Source organism: Anopheles maculipalpis, chromosome 3RL, assembly GCF_943734695.1.
Source record: "Anopheles maculipalpis chromosome 3RL, idAnoMacuDA_375_x, whole genome shotgun sequence".
NCBI classification, from domain to species: domain Eukaryota; kingdom Metazoa; phylum Arthropoda; class Insecta; order Diptera; family Culicidae; genus Anopheles; species Anopheles maculipalpis.
This window is the reverse complement of record NC_064872.1, coordinates 36,623,401-36,644,653: the sequence shown is the minus strand read 5'-3', so window position 1 is coordinate 36,644,653 and position 21,253 is coordinate 36,623,401. Positions and strand designations below refer to the sequence as shown.

At 40.7% G+C, this 21,253-nt stretch overlaps 5 protein-coding genes across 5 annotated transcripts in view; 1 reads left to right on the top strand and 4 right to left on the bottom strand.

The window, feature by feature from the left end:
- LOC126565624 (NADH dehydrogenase [ubiquinone] iron-sulfur protein 6, mitochondrial) overlaps window positions 1-21,253 on the bottom strand; it is a 384,330-nt gene that overhangs the window by 22,158 nt on the left and 340,919 nt on the right. The window lies entirely within an intron of this gene.
- LOC126565024 (uncharacterized) overlaps window positions 1-21,253 on the bottom strand; it is a 494,010-nt gene that overhangs the window by 133,982 nt on the left and 338,775 nt on the right. The window lies entirely within an intron of this gene.
- The window catches only part of LOC126564579 (probable 26S proteasome non-ATPase regulatory subunit 3), a 561,792-nt gene that overhangs the window by 235,600 nt on the left and 304,939 nt on the right, over window positions 1-21,253 (bottom strand). The gene's annotated exons all lie outside the window — the stretch shown is intronic.
- LOC126564595 (zinc finger protein 596-like) overlaps window positions 1-21,253 on the bottom strand; it is a 394,155-nt gene that overhangs the window by 200,104 nt on the left and 172,798 nt on the right. The window lies entirely within an intron of this gene.
- On the top strand, window positions 13,339-14,695 carry LOC126564905 (uncharacterized). The gene is made up of 4 exons (XM_050222030.1): window positions 13,339-13,844; window positions 13,912-14,254; window positions 14,326-14,424; window positions 14,489-14,695. The coding sequence occupies exons 1-4, from the start codon at window positions 13,339-13,341 to the stop codon at window positions 14,693-14,695; spliced, it is 1,155 nt and encodes a 384-aa protein (XP_050077987.1).

The window sequence follows — 21,253 nt, the reverse complement described above, 5'->3', positions numbered from 1 at the left end:
AAATTAATCGATTATATAATATTTAGCAATACATATGTAAAGCAAACGTTTTATTAAGGCGCTTAAAATACAAAGAGTATTAATAGTGTTGAATATGAATTTTAATACATTGAAATATGCATATCAACAATTAAAATCAATAGTGAATAACACAATCAAAATGGCATAACTAGACGTAATAAGTGAGAAATATAGAAACGTTATCAGAAGATATCGCCAATCTACAATTCAAACTTTGGAAAATAAAATACTTAACTCACGGGTCACACAGTTCTAAGAGCGGTTGCCGACTAGTTTTCAGTGCACTAGCAATCTAAGCTAAGTATTATTCACATACAGCAGCTGTATTGAAAATCGCTCTCATTCTATACTGCTGTTATATTATGTACTACTGTATCTGAAAAAAAGGTGAAAATTGGACATCAAATTTCGCGCGCCAAAAGAAGCCCCTTGTTTTTAGTTTTCGTTTGTCAATATGCATGTTTTTGACAGTTCTGCTACGTTTCAAGTCACAACATCAACCCGGCTAGGAATGACAATTTGTTTTCGGAGCTGCGCTAAGCTGCGATTTTGTCCATATTGACCATGTCCAAGTTTGTGGAGCAGCGCGCATGCAACGAAATAAACGCTGCGGATGTTACAAAAAGCCGTCGTGGAAGAAGCTATCTCGAAGAAAAATGTGTACAAATGGTACAGTGATTTCAAGAATGGCCGTGAGAAGGTCGAAGACTAGGACCGTCCGGGGAGACCAGCCACATCGAACGACGACGCCCACGTAGTCCAAATCAAGGATTTGGTGGTCAACAATCGTCGGTTGACGATACGAGACCTTTCGGAAAGGGTTGGATTTTCCAAAGCCTTGGTCAAGTCTCGCCTCGAGTGAAGTCTCGCCTGGTGGCGTAATTTTGAGGGAGCTTTTCGCAACAACTGGCACACATATTGTTCCACAACTGCCGCAATCACCAGATTTGGCATCAGCCGACTTCTGGCTGTTCAAAAAGTTAAAACGGCCGCTTTGGGGACACCGTTTTGACAATATCGAGGAGATAGGAGCCGCAGCGACGGCGGAACTAACGGACATCCCAGCACCCGCGTTTTCCACCTGATTCGAGAAGTGGGACAAGAGGTGGAAGAGGTGTATTACATCGGAAGGGGATTACTTCGAAGGTGATGACCATCATTTGGTCTAATAAAAAAAAATCATTTAAAAAACATGCAAAGTCACATTATTTTTTTAGCACAGTAGTATTCGGTTCTGTAGTGCAGTCAACTGCGGCTTGTGGCACGTATCTTGGTGATGTCCTCAGTACTATAAAAACTTAATAACTGTAAGTTCTGCTGCTAAAACAGCATTTAACAGACATCAAACACAGTAGAACAAGAACCAAAAAGTATAACTGGCTCTAAAAAATGCTACATACAAATGACATCTAGCAGCTTAATTTGTGAGTGTTTATCAGTTTTTGGTTTTGTCTTATACACCACATCATTGGCGGTGGATTTACTTAGTCGGTAATTTGTAATAAAAATAATCATTTCAATTACAATTTCAGTTACTCAGATTTTCTTCATATTCTTCAAATGCATTTGTGAAAGTAACAGAGCATCTTTGCACCAAAAAATACTAATTTACGTAACACGTAACAAACATAAAAATAATTTATGACCCAATAACTATATACCAGGAGTTGATAATACCTCTAGCGACAACCAAGCATGAAATGGATATTACCGGTGAATTGAATTTTAAACCATTACATCAGTTAGAAATGAATAATATTTTCGATTCACTTAGTTTAACGGAATATGTTGTTTTTTTTTAGTCAACCTTTTTTGAATAAACGAAAGACCTCGATTATGTTCAAGAGTCAATAAACAAAGCTACTTCCGCATTAAATAATTCATTCACAACACTCTCCCTTACAAATAATTTAAAGACAATTCATTGCAGAACCCATCAGCCAACAGTATACCAAATTTCTCTGATACTGGCAATGAATAATTGACATTATAAATATCCCGCCTCAGCTCTTACTCTCTCCACCGAGTACTTTAACTCCAACAGCAAATCAGTCCAGTAAATTAAGGAAACAGCAACCGGAGACATAGGCTTTCTTCCACCATTCACGGGTAGTCGTGTGCTAGCAAAGTTTTTGATTTATGCATTGATGAAATATTCCCTTTGAAGAAAACGGGAATCACTTCGACACGCATTTAATCGGCCTACTCCCGAATGCTTGAATTTATTGATTTTACCAGATTTCGTGACTATTGATGAAGAAGCTTGTCGCACAAAACCCCGTGCCGTTATCCCGGTCCCCGGTGTAACGATATTGAAGATGCATTCAAGGAATCAGTCGCTTCAATGAAGCTGGTTTTCGAAGCACTTCCGAAAAATGTATGCCATTGATTAATGTCATATTCTGTTACACCTTTCAACAGTTTTAGGAAGAAATTTCATCTTCTTGATAAACGCTTTCATGCGAGACTGTCACCAAGGGCCGTATCCTTCAATCGAACTTTATCGATGATTAGTTTGGGGCCTAAGGAACACTCAACACGAAAGCTTCCACCAACTATCAAATTACCACACAGATTAGATATTCCGAGCACACACGCGACCCGATGAAGGTGACTGAAATACTAATCAATACGCTGCCAACACAAATAGATCAAACTCCTTTCTCTAATTTGGAAGCACTACTTCTGATGCTGACAGCGATCCGTTTCTTGACCATTCTTGTGCGTCGATCCGTTTTACGAAGAAGAACGCTTTTGGTTGAATAGACGAGAAATTGTGGTTCGAAAATGGGAAATAATACAGCGATGTCCTTTCGACCGGACGGAGAGCCCAGGGGACAATCCCGAACCCGAACAAAAAGGGTAGCCTTAGAATCCAACCCATTAGCAATTGTACGTGGTGAGTGGAATGCCGAAAAGCTCACATTCGAGCAATCATTCTTTTCGGAGGACTCGGGAGGTGAACAGATTCTACTTCAAGTAGCGCAATTTTCTCGGTAGCTAGGCGATTGTAATTTCTTTATCATCGTTGTTGGAGTTTTCTGCTACCAAGAAGGCATGCGTTTGTACGTTCAGCTATTTTCATACTGCCTTCCAAAAATTCTATTGATGATTCGTCCGCAACGACGCGAAAGATATTTCTGGGATTGATCGTATATCAAACACGAAAGATAAGAAGCAACCCAGTCCTCGAACGCTCCACAACTAAAAACAAGCCTCCATTTTGTTGTCTGTTACTCCTGCTGCTGCTGCTGATGGGAAGCACCATCAATTGTAGTTCCTTCCAATGAGCGGACAATAGTCTCGTGCCGGAATGTCAGAGCTAATCGTAAAGAAACGCGTATCGCCCCCTCCCATTCGCGTCATCCGTCATCCGTACCGTCATCGGTCTCCGTCAAAGTGCTGATAAATTGGTGGAAAATATTACAAATTACGTTACCATTCCATCATCGTTTACACTCTCTTTGTCATCTCCACAACCAATCCCCACCGGAAGCACACCTCTTTTGCCGAAAATTCTTTCTCCACTTAGCGCTTGCGGCAAAAGGGGCACTGCACGGAGCTATTCATTTTCTGGCTAACTTTGGAACCATCCCGTTCCAGTTAGCGTCTCAACAAGAATGCTCCATTTTCGGCACCTTCTTATCGTAGGCAATCTGTTCCAGCAAGCCATCAGTTAACCGGTTGGCGGGAAGCAGGAACTGGGACATGCCAGGCTGGTAAGAAACGTGAGCGAATTCCTCAAACATTGGCATTTTATCGTACAAAAAAGGCTCGACCGTCTGATAGGTTCCGTTTGATGGGTGGTTGCTTCTGGCTAACGTAGCCAGAGCTGTCATTTTGGCTTTTCCATTGGATACCCAACAAAACGGCCTAACATTTCGGGTTTGTATTGATACGAGTTGTAGATCGTATCGTTTCAGCGGTTGACCAACGCGTGTGTTCTGGAAAAAAGAAGTTCTAATGCTGGTTTTAAAAGAAACATGCCTATTGTCCGATATGATGAAAAAAAAGATTTTAATAGGAATTCCAAGACGAACATTGTTCGCTATATTTGACTTAAAGAATTGGGTTTGATTGGCATGTCTAATTGTATTTTCACTATTTCTGAAACATGCGTAACGTCAAAACTTATTGATGTTGTCTATTTTGTTAGTCGTAAATTATTGTTTAATTTTTGTTAGAAAGTATCAGTTAAGCCTTTAAAAATATACTAATCTGTTTAAGCGCGTGTGGTAAACCTTTAATTCAAGCATGAGTTTAATCTCCTTTCATCCATCCACTAATTGCCCGTTTATCATCATTCATATCGCATCCATCTCATCCCACTTGAGTGCCTATCGCGTTCACAGCTGCTTAAACATTCGTCTCAACTGTAGCAAACTCTTCCGGGGCTTCCCCGTGCTGATTCTTAGGGCACCATAGCTGACGGTGAAAACATTCAACATCGAATCATACACCAGGATGACAACCATGGCTCCCACCTCAAGTATCTTACACATTTTCCCAGTGCAAACCACTCCAATGCGCTTCCTCTCATGGTGCACATTAAAATTTACCCTTGCTTTCCACGGCCAATCCTGGAACCACACTCGAAAACATTATGCTTTTGCTTTCCCTCATTGATGTCGTTTGGTGTTGCTAGAAATTCGAACCCAGCGTTAGCTGCTTGAGAAAAGTAGTTTTCACCTTTTTTCGTTCCCTTACTACATTAGCTAGACCGAGGAAACAGCACCGGCGGAGAAGAACGAAAATCTGAGAAAAGGGTTTTGTGAAAATGTCGTCAAAAAGCCGTCACCATTCGTTTCCGCTAGTCGAAGAAGTGATACGAGCCAGGAAGCTAGGAATCCATGTTAAAAGCCACCTCTTTTCGCACAACACCCGCCTACTACCGCCAGTCCTGTTTCGTTCCGCACACCGAAAGGATTGCTGGAACCATTTATCATGCGTTTAATATTTTTATAGCATTTTTACGACACATTAACTCAACAATCGCAAGTATAAATGTCTTTCGGCAATAATTTTCTCACACACTTCCGGTACGCTTTCGAAACGTTTTGTCGGCTAGCCTTGGTGAGGTACGGTACCGTTTTGCTGAGACTTTTACACCATACTCCATTCGCTTATTTCCGTTTCTTTCCGGTTGATAGCAGGCCAACTCCTAGCAGCTAGTCAGAACGGAAAAGCACTGGGATTCCCATTGCTGCTGTAGAGTGATAGCCGTAGAGCTTTATCCTTCGTTACGGGTACGGTGTGGCTTTAAGCAATGGTAAGAGTTGGCAGCAGTAGTAGATCTTACCTTTTGCTTTAATGATATATGAGGCGCTAGATGCTTTATGATGTAAGACACTTTCTCCCATGCGGCGTTTGCAGGTACTTATATTGGTTCGTTGTCGTGGCGCAACGTAATGGGTCTGTAGCGGATTGATTGTGATGAGGAAAAAGTGTTTGAGTGGTTAACACCGTGGTTGATGGCAGTAAAAACATATTGTGATATGTTTTTTTTAGGAAAAACTGATGCTAAAGTTGAATACTTAAGCTTTAGAGTTTTCAGAATAATCATAAAGTCATCCTTTTGAAGCAGTTTGTAAGTTTAATACTTCAATCTTATTTATTTCATTAACTTTTGGAATGAAACAAGTATGAATGTTTCTTGAATACATTAATTTTTGTTTTTAAATAACGAAGCCTAACGATATCAAATTATCATGTCATTTTATGAAACATTTTATCAATCATTTATCAAACAATTTGTTAACGTTTATTATGATTTTTAGACATTCGATTCAGCATTCTTCCAAAAGAAAATGCGTTAGTTAAGAACACTTTTATTGTAAACCAACTTACAGCACATTCGTGCACAACTGCAAAACCCAATAATGTAACTAGCCTAACTTGTGGCAGAAATTCGATGCCTAGAAGCACTTTAGCTTACAACAAAATATAAAACAATACATTAAACTCAAAAAACTTTCCAATTGCAAACAAACACACGTACACATTTTAGCTCAAGCGTAAAAAAACTGAGTTTTTGGGGAAATTTTTTCGCAGCGAAACGAGTACGCAAACTGTCACACTGCATGTACACAGACTCTCGCAGCGAAACTCCGCTTTCCGAAGTGTCTATGTTTTCCAATTTCATTCCTTTCCAAAAAGGCCTCGTTACCATGTGTCGCGCAGACGTTGGGGAAAATGTTTTCCCTAACGTCTTATTTCACTTCAACCAGCGTGCGAACGTGCCTGCGTGTGTATGTCCCCAGGGGAAATATAAATTCACCCACCTTTGTACCACTTTTCACCTCTCGCGGGATCTCCGAAGGCAAAATGCTTACGCGAGAAACAAAACAAAAAAACAAGCATTACACGTAGTTCATCATCGAGCACACAATAAAATAGAAGTAAATCTTGCAGCTTGTAACATCCCCCAAACCGACTCAGTTCCTTTCCCTCGAGTTTTCATCCTTTTATGTAAGGAGTATTTCTTTGCTTTTCTTTCTTCCGTATTCGTTTCCTTATAACTAAGCAATAGTACCTTCCATCACCATGACCGATTGTCGTGTAGATTGCGGGGAAGGAAAGTCATACTTACACTTTCAGTCAGGCGAAACCTTACAGGCTTACGTATCGGAAAAGTAACCAAAAACGGAGTACCAAAATTTCCGGAACAAACTTTTTAATGGAAAATACACACACACGCACGCTCTGGCGTGTCTACTCTTTCCAGGCTCGTTGGCAAAGGCTCTATTACAGGGAGAGTAAATATACTTATCCAAACCTAAACGGTGCGAAATGGTTAGGCTGTGCGTTGTGATGAATGTCTGATGAATGCTTTTCCAGAAACATTCGAAAAACACTGGAACTTTCCTAGAGAAGTAAAAGAAAATTATCAACTTTTACATGGAGCAGCTAGTTTAAATATTTAGGCTGTCTTGCAGTATTTAAGAGAGACTTTTGCTGCATTTCAATATTTTTGCATGATGAGAAAATCCCTAATTTATTTATGATTTTATAGTTATTTTATATAAAACATCCATCCTCCATTTATAAAATCATTTGTCATGCAGAAGTACTCTTGTCAAATTACTATTCATGTACATCTTAGCCTTGGTAGTAAACAAAATACATCTAAAATAATAATAAAAATGTTCCTTTTTATTGCTCTGCTGTAAACTAAATATTAAATACATATTTAAAGGCACAACAAAAGTAAGAACAGCAGAAAAGATTCCCTTGGAAGCTGGTTAGGCTGTTGTAGGCCACTATGGCCGTGATGCAGTACAAGGTATGAGTTTTCTCGAAGAAGCTGTCTGAATCGGTAGAATCTTACCAGGAATCTAACTTAGGCAAGAATACGAACTCTCCTCTTTGCTGTTGAACATTGTTATGGAATATATTATGTGATACGAGGGCTGAGATACTTAAGACACAATTGTCACCACGGTTGCACGGATCTAACTGACAGCCTTGGATGGAAAAGATAGGATTGGATTGAGGATTAATGAGACGAAGAAAAAGCACGCGTTTTCCGGCGACTCTGACCTTAATAGAACACGGCTAAGAAGCAGAATAATAGTTGACCCTGACCATATCGTGGTGGTAGAAGAGTGCTGCTTCCTTGGTACGATCGTAATTTCGGACAACAACATGAGCAACAACATTCAGGGAAATCTTGACTGCTACGGGTTCCAAAAACTCTTGTGATCCAGGACACTACAGCAACACACAAAATGCACGATACATCGCACACTGTTACGTCTGGCAGTCCTTTACTGGTATAAGTGATGGATTATTCTGACGGAATACACCATATTGCGGGTAATAAGGACTTTCTTTGGCAAATCGAATTGGCAATGTGACTATGCGAGTAGGGATTTTAGGGATCTTTTATACCAATGTTGAAAAGGGTCAATGCGTTCCAATGTTATCGATCGTTTCGGTTAAATAGTTTACGTTGGGGACATATGATACACATATGAACATTAAAATATTGTGCTGACCTAAGGAACATTGTAAATTATTGAGCTTGCCTGAGAAATCCTGTAATCCTGAGTATGATATAAGTTTTTTTCAAAAATCTGTAGTTTATTTTACATTTTTTCATTCTTTCTTTTTGGGTCTGTTCGATACTGCTTGGCTTTTCTTGTTGGTTTCAGCTACCGAAGCCTTTTAAATGCTATCCACAAGACACTATCATTATCATCATTAAGTATAAATAAATTTGTATTTTACTCTGTAAAATCTGTCTTTACACAGACTAACAGCTTTATCGGTCCAGAACAAAAACAAAGCTTTTATTTTAATTATTGGCGTTAATCGTGTTTTTGTTTTCTCAAACAGATTCTTTCCAATTTATATCTCCCGCCACACGAAAAAAAAACATAAATTTACTCCACAGCAATACACAGCGCAAGCGAAACCGTAAGATAAGCACCCATTAATTAACCGTCACATTTACCGGGCCAGCTTTCACTCTTTGCATATGGTAATTAATAAACAAACAAAGCACAGATCATTGCACGCATTATTAACGCACAGTGAAACCCAACCACCCAACAGCAGCTACCTTCACCGCAGCAGGGGATAATGTTCACATCATTTCGGAAAATTGCTCCCTACCTCCTAACACACACGTACGTATTGCTTTTAAACCCCATTTTCTGGATTGAAATATGCTTTGCACCATGACCAATGCTAGCAGACACAGACTGTACCAACAGATAAGCCTTTTCTTCTCCGGAATAAATCAGTTTGTTTCGAAACAAAACCCAAAGAATATTTAACTTGCACAACCATGATAGACACTGTCGTTTCATTCCCATTCGAAGACATCGTTTCCGCCGAAATCATGCAGAAAAGCATTAAAGAATTTAAATAAATTACGTTTATGAAGTTTCACACAACGCAACCACATTTATTTCGACGTTCGTCGTCGTGGATTTGGGGAAGTAAAAAGTGCGCATTCGCCTCCTCCATGCGCGTTTAGCTGGTAAACCTTGCTACTTTCACCATGCTTTGGAAGATGATAAAACCATGAGATTGTAAGTGAAGGGGAATAAAGGGGTTTTTCACCATCACCTTGTGCACCATCCATCAACAAGGATGCGGCCTTCGAATCCCACATTTGTTCCAGGGGCTTATCTCGCCCACACCGTTGCTTGGGCATGGCGTTTGGGAAATTCTCCTGAACAACAAGATTTACCCACACCGATAGCATTTGCCTTTATCATGCTCTGCTGGAACCCATTGCCCCAATCTCGCACCGGGCGATGTGTGGTAACAATTTCCACCTTTTCTCATTGCCGCACGAACGAGCACCTTCTAGCCGTGTACAGATAAGTCTTGCGAAAAAAGAAACATACACTACCGAAAAACCGACTTACCACCAACCGGGTTGAGATTAGCATTCTTTATCCTACTTTTCAACCGAATCGAGCGCGTGTGCGTGAGTACGTGAGTGTCTTTTCGCAGTACGCCCCTGGTTTTCGTTTTAAGCCGTCTGCTTTTTTGACATATGTTTTCCGTCTCACCAAGCGACCCCCGCCAACCGAGCTGTGGGGAGTTTCGCCACCCAAAAAAAAAAGGCGCTGTCATGTCATGGAAACGAGGGAAAGCGTTTGCCGCTCATGTGGACCAACCCCACCAGGAAAATGTGCACAGTTTCACCCGGTTTTCTGACTACTTTATCCTTCGTCAACGGGAGTCACCGTCACGAGTCACATCAATGCTACGCTTTTGCCACCCCGCGCATGTGTTTGTCAGTGACGCACGAAAGTAAAAGTTCATTTTCCGCTAGCGATTCAAAATAGAGCAACATTTTGAACCATTTGCTTTCGAAGACCATCGTACAGTCTTAGCTACAAAATGTTCCCTTATGCGTGTTTTGACTATCTTCTTCCATATGAAAAGACAAGAATTACTCCAAAAAAAAAAAACTACTACATGAAATTCTACAAATTTTACACTTCATTAGCTGGGCGCACCGTGGACCAAAGCGAACCAGGTCACGATCAACCATTTCCCCCAATTCATACCCCCTACACACGATGATTTGAATCAGATAAAGACAAGCTGGAATTTCAATGATGTGTACGCGACAGATGTCTCCAGCTCGTATGATAATCAATTCAATGTCACAAAAAATGCAGGATTTCTTCGCTGGAGGAAGACGGCAGCCGTTTGATGAGCAGCTGATTTAAATTCAAGATACAACTTATGCCATATTTACCCTGTGCTTAATGTTTCTATTACAAGAGTTGCTCGATTCTTCGTATGCCCCTAGGACCCCTTTTTCTATCCCATGTGTGATCCTTTTTTTTTTGTAGTGACGTGTGCTGCTTCTCAGAATTAAGTTAAGACTATCTTTTTCCCTTTTTCCACGTTCTGGCCAGTAGCTTCTCATCTACATTACAAGATTTTCTTTAGAAAAATAAAACATCATACAAATGTTACAGAAAGAAGCAGAGCAATACATCATGCCCACAAACTGCTGATATTAAATTCATACACAACGAAACAAAATTACTTCTGGGAGGTATGAAAATCTGGCTATGGAATGCTTCTCCAGTGCAAGATAAAGGCACAGAAATTTGTTTTTTTCTCTTCGCGACACACAAACAACCCAAAATTTGCTCGATTGCAGCGAAAAGCCAGCATTTCGAGAATGGTGGCGCTCCATTCAATATTCATCATCACCTTCACTTTACCCCCGGGCCACTTCTGCGTGATGGAGTGTGCAAATCGCACACGGGTTGAAAGATATTTGGCAGCAGCGTGATTTATTACCCTGCGGTATATAGAGTAAGGTGTGTGTGCATGGTTGTATTATATGATAGAAGGATCCCTGGGTGGCGTGCAGGTGCGATTTTGTTTGTCGAAAACAAAACTAGATACAGGTGTTAAATGTGCCACAATTTGATGTATGTTTTGAAAAAAGTGTTTGCATCGAATTTTAAGATAAATTAGCAAGACTCTCAGTCCTGCTAATTCTTCTAAAAAAAAGTATAACATAATATAACATGTTATAACATATAACATAATTCATCTAAAAATAAGTAAACAGCACTTATAAAAACATTAATTTCAAGTTATTATAATTGCAATTTAATAAAAAATTCTGTGCACTTTTTTTCGTTTATTTAAAGAGGCTTTGAGTCTTAGAGTCTACATTCGCCGCTCTACTGTATACAAAATGGTTAAATCTAATACAAAACTACCTTATATGTGGATTAAATATTATGGACAACTATTGCGATTATGGCATAGGGTATCGGATAAGTTTAAACTATTGCTTAAATTTCATTGTATAAATTACTATTGCGTAAAAATCTAATGAGACGGTTCTGTGGCTCGGTGGAGAATGGAGTCTAGGAGCTAGATGTGGGGGTCTTTGGAGGTGCCGTGTTCCAAGGCAGCCAGAACACTGGCACTGTCGCTGAAGATGACGTTCGGTCGGTCAGTCTGTAGTCCTTCGTTGGCGGCTAGTTGAATCGCTATAACTTTGGCGGAATAGATGGAGGTGTGATTGGGAAGTTTGATGGCGCAGTTGTCTGTGGTGGAGTGGATCCCACAGCCGGCTGAGTCCAGATGAACGGAGCCGTCTGTAAAGATTTGATGGAAATGTTTGTATTTAGTCTGTTTTAAGTGAGTAAAGGCGATGTGGCTGTTTTTTCCGGTTCCTCGGAGAGAACTTTTAAGTTCCCAGTCTATGGTCGGTGGACGGAGATATCAGGGACGATATGGTCACCCGGCGGGTAACCATATTTGCCATATAGACCAATCTAGCCAACGAGTTTACTGTGCTCTTCTACGTCTTGTGCCGAATTGGTCGTTGACGATCAACAACCTTTTGATGCTTAGTTCCGGCACCCTCGTTACGTGCCCGAATCATATCGCCATCGTATAATATAGCATCGCCAAACACTGCCAAAGATCCTTAGGTCCTAAGTACCCGCCGCAAAACTGATAACGAGCATCTGGCTAGCAAGTATGTTGTCTTCGTTGCATTGATCTTCAATCTCATTGATCTTCAATCCTTTCAACATCGCGATGCATTCACACAACGCCGCATATGTGTGTCCGATTATCTCAAATCGACCTACGAAACCAAGAAATTGGATACCGTCTAAAGCTTTGTTAAACAGCTAACAGAAGAGTTCGGCCCTTTGTCCCCGACTCCGATGAGATTTGGACGTTGACGATGGCATTTTTAACATACTTTTCTTGCTCTGACCATAATCGCCTTCAACCGTATCACTTTCCCAGGAAATCTGTTCCGCTGCGTCGGAGTTCCGTAGTTCGGTCCGAGCTACACCGTATTATCAACACCGCATGTGATGTATTGTCAACACCGCACTATGTATACAGAACAAGATTAGCAGGACATTTCCTCCCTGTAACCACTGTATTTCTATATTAATCTTTTTTTTTACGCCAATGAAAATTTACAGCGATAGTTCACAGCATAAGACCGATGAGAGTTTACATTCTATTACGATGTCTCAAACACTGACGAACGGTATGAAACATGTTTTAGAAACTAATGTAAGGTTCCCAACAGAGCGTCAGTCAGTTAGAAAGCGAATAGGAAAACTAGAAAGGATAAGAACAAGGCGGAAGGATCAGAAAAACACAGGAACAGCCTGCCCTGGGATCAGTTAGGGAGCGAGAGATCAGTCGCGAATCAAAGATAAATAAAAAATAAATAAATAAAAAATAAACGTTTTTTATCTATCTGAACTTACTGTTCTATGTTCGAACTATACACTTTTCCAGAATCTAAAATGTTATCTTACGCATGTACCGCTCTTCCTTGCATCTCGAAGCAGCAACAGGATGGTCCATTCTCACGATGTTATTAATATCATACCAATCAAACGCAAAGATCTTTGTCAACACAACTTGCAGACACATGGAAATACAGACATTTTACTACAAACTCTATAATTAGTAAAGTACGCTTGAATCGGTAAAGAATGATGGTCTTCTTTCAAGCTCATCAATAAAATGCTAACAAGTAGTTTGTGCAACGATTACAAAGGCATTCGAAAAGCACCCTTACTACGGTATCATTTATTTAAAAAACGTCGCAATGATCCAAACCATTGCTATAACGAGCAGAAACGACAGCAAATATTTGATTGTTTGCAACCATAAGCGCTGCCCTGTTTGTATAATAGCTATCATTATGTGATATCGATTTGATACAGTCATATCATCATACTGCACGCAGAACTAGAACTTTCATTACAAATCCCTTATAAACGACCATTTCAACCATCCACGCCAGCAATAGTTTTGTGTGTCTCACTAAGCATCAATATGAAGCTGCTGCAAATTCATGATCCTCGTGAAGTGATCCCGATCGGCTGTCGTTTACTACAGCTGTTTGGGTTAGGGCGTAGTGAAAAGCTCAAGCTCCTGTACTGGACTCAGGTGGTGTTTTATCTCGTGTTCAGTATCATACCCCGTGTTCTGGTTAAGATCGAGGATACGGTTACATTGCTACGGATGGGTGCAGAGTTGACCTTTGTCTCGTACCTCTATTCGCAAATATTGGCCCTTTACATTCGACGCAAACATCTGTATCGATTGGTCGATATGCTACAACAGTGTGCCAACAAACACTATTCGGAGATGATTGATACGTTTTTGATCAGTTCGAATGCCAAAATTAACAAATTTTCAATCACCTGCTGCAAGTACTTCTTTCTTATGTACATCTTATACTGCGTGATACCACCAGTAGCTGCAATAGGTGTTTACATTCGGAACAGTAGCAATCTCACAGTCGAGCGGGAAGAGTTTATCATTTCCAGTGAGATGAAGTACGGCGTTAGCAGTTTGAAAGTATTTCAAGTTTACACAAGCTCTCAATCTTTTCTTCTCACACAGCCTGTACTATTTGGATATTCGATACAATGTACTGCACTTTGCTTTCTACACGATCATCATCTGCTTGTTAACGGTCACTTCGGCGGGATCACTGTGCATCAAGGATGTGATGGATGTATCTGTCATTAAAACCACATCCCTAATGTTTCAGGTAACCGCTATGCAGATTCGTGAGCTGAAAGAATACGTCTCACAAGCACAACTCAGCACGGTCATCGAATCCCATCGGGATACTTTACTGTGCGCTCAGAGCTTACAGGACACTCTCAACCTGTCGCTTCTATTTCAGCTTACATTCTGTAGTGCTATATGGTGCCTTATGCTTTTCTACATCTTGATGATGGTTTGTAAAACAAAGCATGTAAGAGGATTGGTTGCACACTCCACTTAAACACTCTACTCGTCTCCTTGCAGGGATTTGATTCTAGAATCTTAAATGTGGTGATACTTCTGCTTATTGTGACGGTTGAAACATGGACATACTGTTCACTAGGAACACAGCTCACCGATCAGGTATGAGAAATGAAATTTTTTTGGAAAGTTGATCCGAATCTAAATGGTTCTATTCATTGCTCAGGGAGAGGAGGTGCTGATGGCTCTTCAACAGCTCGCCTGGTACGATCAGTCGGTCACTATTCAAAAGCAAATTCTCTTCATGATTCGTCGTTCACAAAAACCTATTATCCTGACTGCTGGAAATCTTTTCTACGCCAATGTGCTGCAGTTCAGTGAGATGGCACAAAAGTCTTACTCTTTCTATCTTGTTTTGAAAAATGTTTTTTAAAGTTCAAGCAATCAGGCTGTCCTTTTTGAAATAGAAAAAAATCTTTTCTTTACAGTGTTTTAATTTGGCTTCAAATTTTAAGTTAGCATTGAATCGGTTGCAGCTTCTTGTGGTACAAATTTGCTTACAACTTTCTAACGCAAAAACAAGTAACTGGTGTGCTTTAAGATGCTTTAAAGCCTATTATTAATCTTTTGCTTTACTCGAAAACCACACGCTCCTTCAGATTTGAGAAAAGAATATGGTGAAATAATAAACGTATGAAAATAAAATTTCACTTTATGAAAAGATAAGTTTTTATCGGAGAAATTGTTTTTTTTATGGTTTTTCAAATACACTATTTCGAGCTTCTTTAAAGCTAATTTAATACTCTAAAATAATGCTTTACACATTTTCGTCGGTCAATAAAGTCTCTTTCGTCCGACACGATATCTCCTTCCTCGTGGTGGCTCATAGCGATCGTGGGAGTAAATCCGCATTGTTTCGCATTCCACATCCTGAAGAACTTGGGAGTTTTTCCCGATAGCTTCTTAATCGGTTGCTCGTCTAACTCTTCAAACTGGGCTTCTTGTTCACTGCACTCATCATCTATCCTTTTCTTCCCCTGACCTACGGCAGAGCATCCCTAAACACAGTTCATGGCGTAACTTGACCATAATCAAGAAATGGTCGACGTCCTCTATAGGTTCAAACGTCGATATCATCCGAGAAGTGCTTTCCATGAAAACCTGATCAATCTCTGAGTATGTCTGCTATGGAGATCTCCATGAGCAACTAAGGTGTCGTGCCTGGAGTCATGGTCATGAGCTTGCAGGAAGCGAAGTCTACGAGGTGCATCCCATTGTCGTTTGTCACCTATCATTACTTTGTTTATACTTCCCAGTGATGGTTGAATGGCAGCATTCCGTCCGATCTGAGCGTTAATATCTCTGGTGACATTCCCAAAAAGGAGCAGGAGCAAACTGTTTATAGAAGTTCTTATCGTCGCCAGTTCGTCCAAGCTTGGGACTAAGCACTTTGATAATGCCCAGATTGAAGTACCTCGAATAGATCCTTCGTTGATTGGCCACCATTCTATCGCATCTGAAGTGCTACTACTACTCATTGCCATTGTCCAGAATTTCTAATCGTTATGCTTGGTTCTTTCGCGTGTGTTGTTTTCTAGAGTCCCGATATGATATGTATTGATTTTTTTTTCGTTGAAAACATAATGGGGGTGTCGTCGGAGGGGGCCGACGCGTCCCAGCTGTTCAAAGTCGCATAGGATTTCACACAACCTAGTGCCTAAAAAATATTCCCTACACTTTACCTCAAGTCCAATGGATTGCCTAAAAATTGCTCATAACAGTTTTTGTGCTCATATCAGAAAAAGAACATTGTACAATTCCCAACATTGTTTTGGTTAACAATTCACAAACAATGGTATGTATTCAAAAAAATTATGTCAAACTGCTTCTGGTTTAATGATGATCCTTACCTTTATCTCCTGAACACATTGTACCGGTGCGCCATTTTTCTTCTGCCATACTTTTATTCATTTTTAATGCAGCACACTCACGGAACTCATTTGTCAAAGTCATCATCGACAACAAGGCACCAAAGCCAAACCCATGAAACTCTGCCACGTATCGTGCAGCTCCAAGTTAGCAGGCCACGGTATCGCACGATAGGTCAGAGGTTATCTTATTAGGACGAAACAACAACAAGCTTGTCTACGCATCTCACACCGCTCATCCAATTTCCAATGATAAACGACTGATATCCTACAGGTGAATGGTGCGGAATTTGTCATGCTCCTAACATCGACGATGCAGGGCATCGTTGTCGGTTCTTCTTGGGCCGCGTCCCGTGAGGATACTCGTTTTCCCTTTGCCCTTCGCCGTGGTCAGCCGCATCCTCTCGCCTTTGGCCTAATGGTTTATTATGTCCCATCAAACATGATCCGGATGAGGCATTTTTCGCTAAGCTACTAACCCCTACAAACGGTCCTCTCTGGGCACTCGGGAGACTTGTTTGGAATGTATAATTTTTGGCTGTTTCGTTTCGGTTGTTCGCGGAAAAGCACACCCGTGGAGATGAATGGTAATGTTTTGCTTTTCCTGCCCCGGCAGTACCGACTCCGATGTCCTCTGGTAACGACAAGGGAATATGGAAACATTTTAATGATGTCACGGTGATCAAAATGTATCGGCGAAGGATCATTACGGCTCGGAAGTAGAAGTCAGACTTCGGTTCGGGTCGAGCGATGCTACGGTACGGAGAATTACTCCCACCGGGCAGAGATGACAGATGAAACAGAAAGATTATTAATGTTCAATAATCAATTTTGCTCCCTAAATTATCATTGTTTCGTTTTCTACATTGTGATATCATTATGTTTTGGGACGAGTTCATCATTCTATTATGCCATTATTCTATCGTAATTGAATATTGCTTCAGGTGGTAAAAAGTTGGGTGTTTTGTTCTCGAGTCGACTTGGAATACTTTGAATTACTTTGAATTACTTTTCTACAACGTCTATAATACGTACGCTTTTAGGACAACTATTTTATAACTTTATGATGACCAAATATTGATCTAACTATCTGTCCTCAATATGGTTCCTTTAATCAACAGATATAAACGTATCTTAAACAATATATCTTCTTCTTATATTGTGCCATTAATACAAAACATGAATATCCGAAGATCTTCCAACGTTACACAAATACAATGTTTTTCACGTACACATAGACGTTCGAGTGGGGATTGTGAAAACTAGCACTCACTCGGATTATTATAATTGACTAGGTACAAACATACACTTGTATTTCAGCCCCTTCCGCGCAAAGTAATCTCATCTTGTTTGCATGTGCTAACGTGTTTGTGTGTCCTTAACATTCGCCCTCCCGGATCCGAAAGCCTATGACATTCGACCATGAAACACAATCCGCACCATTCCACATCCAACCGACCTCAGGATTCCTTCTTGCCCGTCCATTATCCGTGTCGCCTTGGATTGAAATGGAGGAGACTCGTGACACCCCTTTATGGCAAGCTCGAAAATGGAGGAAAAGCCAATTATGCCGACAAGCGGCACGACTTGTCGGGTTAGATTTATGTACGTTTTCGATGTGCGCTTTCGCATAAATTCGTCCAACGAGATGTCAAAGTCTGTGGCGCTAGGAAACGAAGGATAGGGATAGGGGAAACGAAATTTATTTCCGGATAATGATATCCCACTGTATCAAATGATATGTGTCAATTTACATCGATGCCGAACCGAAAAACTAGGGAACATTCAAAGCACTGATCGAGTTACTCTAGTTGACAGGTTTCCAAGGAAAGGTTAATGCTCCACATTCGGTGTATTCTTCCCTGGGTGGTTTGACATATTGTTCATATTGTGTTGATTTAGCTTCTAAACAAGGACACCGAAAGTCATTTTAAAACGTTATCAAACGGTTGAAATTTTTTGAAAATATACGAGTTTTTCTTATAGTATTATTGGAATTAGTCACAGTAGTTGCTTTTAATCCATTTGAGCATCCTGTATAATTTATTTCATCGCTGTTATTTAAGTGTTAATGTCTATCTATTTATGATTTCTTTGAATCTTGAATCATCTTAATTCATCAATCATCTAATTGTTGAGCCTGTGTCAACCAAACACTGTTTGCGTTTTTTCTGTTATATCTCTGTACTAAAATTGTTACCAACCTTGAAGGGAGTTCATCGGTTTGAAGATTTCTTATAGCGTATTCCATTTCACGCCATCTAGGTGATGGCGTGACCTGGATGGTTGTTAAGTCAAGTCAAAGAAAACTTTCTAGTAAATAATATAAATTATTATTATTATTATTATAAAAAGCTCATATTTGAAAATTCATACTAGAACTACTGCTTAATGTCACGATTAGGATGTGGCTATTATTTTATTATTAATTTTTTTTTATAAAAGTTTAAAAATATATTAATGGACATTTGATTGCTTGTGGGTTATACTGCAAAACACCAAACAAAACAATTAAATTAACTCCATACTTTTATGTTACAACCTGGAAGCTTACAGGAGTATGATCATGGCATCGCCCTTTTTGTTAAAAAAGCAGTAATATTACGTTATGTTTTTTTTTTTATTTTAATATAGAATAGAAGTCAAATTGCATGGGACACGTTTATTCGCCGTAGATAATGACTTATAAACCTTTTTTCACCTTTCAAGCACCAGTCAAAAAAAACTGTTCAATCTACAATTTCCCATGACCTAACTTTAAATTTATATGAGATGGGTTTTTCTTTTGTATTCATGTGAAGTAGGGAAACGAGATAGCGATATCGTGGCGAGCGCCGAGTGAGCGAAGGGGGGTATTTAAGCGGCGCGCGCTGCTGGGTCGAGAGGTCAGTTGAACGCGAAATGTCGAAGGTGAAGGACGTGCGAATTGGAGAATAAATAAAGTGAACTAAACGAAAGCCACCCATCTTCTTCTTTTGATGTTTAACTGATTCTCACATGGGGGCTCAACCGGGATACTGTTTTCCCAAACGAGTGAGGCTTTTGCGATGAAAGCAATCGGTGCGATATAGTGTGATGTTTCGTGAGGCTATTTTGTGATTAAATAGCAAAAAACTGTGAGGCTTTTTTATGAAGGCAAATAGTGAGACGTTTTGTGAAAGAGATGAACAGTGAGGCTTTCGTAGCAATCCGTGCGAATCAGTGAGGCTTGTGAAGCAATTAGTGAGGCTTTATTTTTAGCAACCAGTGAGAATCCGTGAGGGATAGCGAGGCTTTCCGAAGCAATCCGAGTGAAGAAATTTAGCGAGGCTTTACAGCAACCTGCCTGTGAAAATTCTGTGTGAATTTTACGAGTCAACTAGTGTGACATTTGTGCGTGAGTGCGGGAAGCCGCGAGAAAATTGTGTGGTAGTGTGTGTGTCGGCTTTGTGAGTGAAGGATAGAGAGAGATAGAATGGCAACGGTCAAGGAGCTTTGTGAAGATTTCACGAAGATTGGGTTGGTGCGCGAGTGTGAGAGGCTTGGCCTAGAAACCACTGGAGGAAAAGTGGAAATCGCGAATCGAATTGTGAAATACCGAGCGACGGTTGCGTCAGGGGACAACGCCGGTCCGTCCGGGAGTGGACACAGAGCAGAACCAGCTAACGCCATAGACGACGTCGAAAACTACGCGGGTAACCAACCGTACGAGAGTTGCGATGATGATTCCGAGGAAAAAGCGGATCTGGATCTTCCGGAAGGAGGTGATAGCTTTGTTGCCGAGGATGACGATGAAACGGAAGAAGACCCTTTTCAAACTGCTGTGCGAATCTCGACGCCTAAACGACCGCAACGCGTTTACGCATTTCGAGATGTGGAAGATAGCATTGAGACGTTTGGAGCAGAGGATGGGCACGATGTGCGTATTTGGCTGGCACACCTCGATTCCGTATCAAAGTCAGCAGGATGGAATGACGAACAAAAGCTAATCATGTTACGTAAAAAGATGACGGGAATCGCAAGAAAGTTCGTGTCGTCTTTGCGTAATGTGCAAACTTATGCGAGATTGAAAAAAGAGCTGATCACGGAATTTGCTCCATTTGTGAGGTCGAGTGATGTGCATCGGATTCTCGCAAATCGGAAGAAGGAAACGGCCGAGACGATGCGAGAGTACGTTTACGAAATGCAACGAATTGCTGCCCAAATTGATTTAGACGAACCAAGCTTGTGCGAGTACATCGTGAACGGTGTGACCGACGATGATTTTTTCAAATCATTGCTGTACGAGGCGCAAACAATTCGAGTGTTAAAAGAAAAGTTGCTCAATTTTGAAAAAGTGCGCATGGCTCGAAAGAAGAAAACGACAGATAAAGAAGAAAACAAACGAGTTTTGTCATCCAGTAGCCGCGTTGACAAACGGGCGGAGCAGCGATGCTACAATTGCGGAAACAAAGGACACCAAGCTCGCGCGTGCGCGCAGACACAGGGTGGTCCGAAATGTTTCTCGTGTCGTGAGTACGGTCATAAGGCGAGCGAGTGTGCGCGGAACAAAAGCGTCGTTCCTGCGAAAATAAACGTGACGGAAGAATCGGTGGGAATGGTTGATGTCGTGTTAAACAAAACATCGGTCAAGGCATTGTTTGACAGTGGAAGCAACCAAAACTTAGTGACAATAGGTTGTTACAAAAGAATCGAGGGATCACCGCTGATCGATACTTCGATGTGGTTCCAGGGCTTTGGTGGCATGAGAACAAAGGCGATCGGCATGTTCACGGTGGACGTTACGGTGGATGATAACGTTTTTAGTGGTGTGCGATTTTTTGTGGTGCCAAATGAAAGCATGTCTTACGATGCAGTATTGGGCAGAGATTCCTTGAACTATTTTGAAGTTACGATGACAACGGCGGGTGTCAAAGTCAGGCCATATGGTTCAACGGATGAAATGTTTTCTATTGTGTGTGACAATGAAGACAATTTGGATGTGTCTCCTCGATTTTCGGAAAGAGTAAAGGCTGTTATTTCGGGGTACAAACCTGCGGGAAACGTGAATAGTCGTGTTGAGACGAAAATTATTTTGCATGACG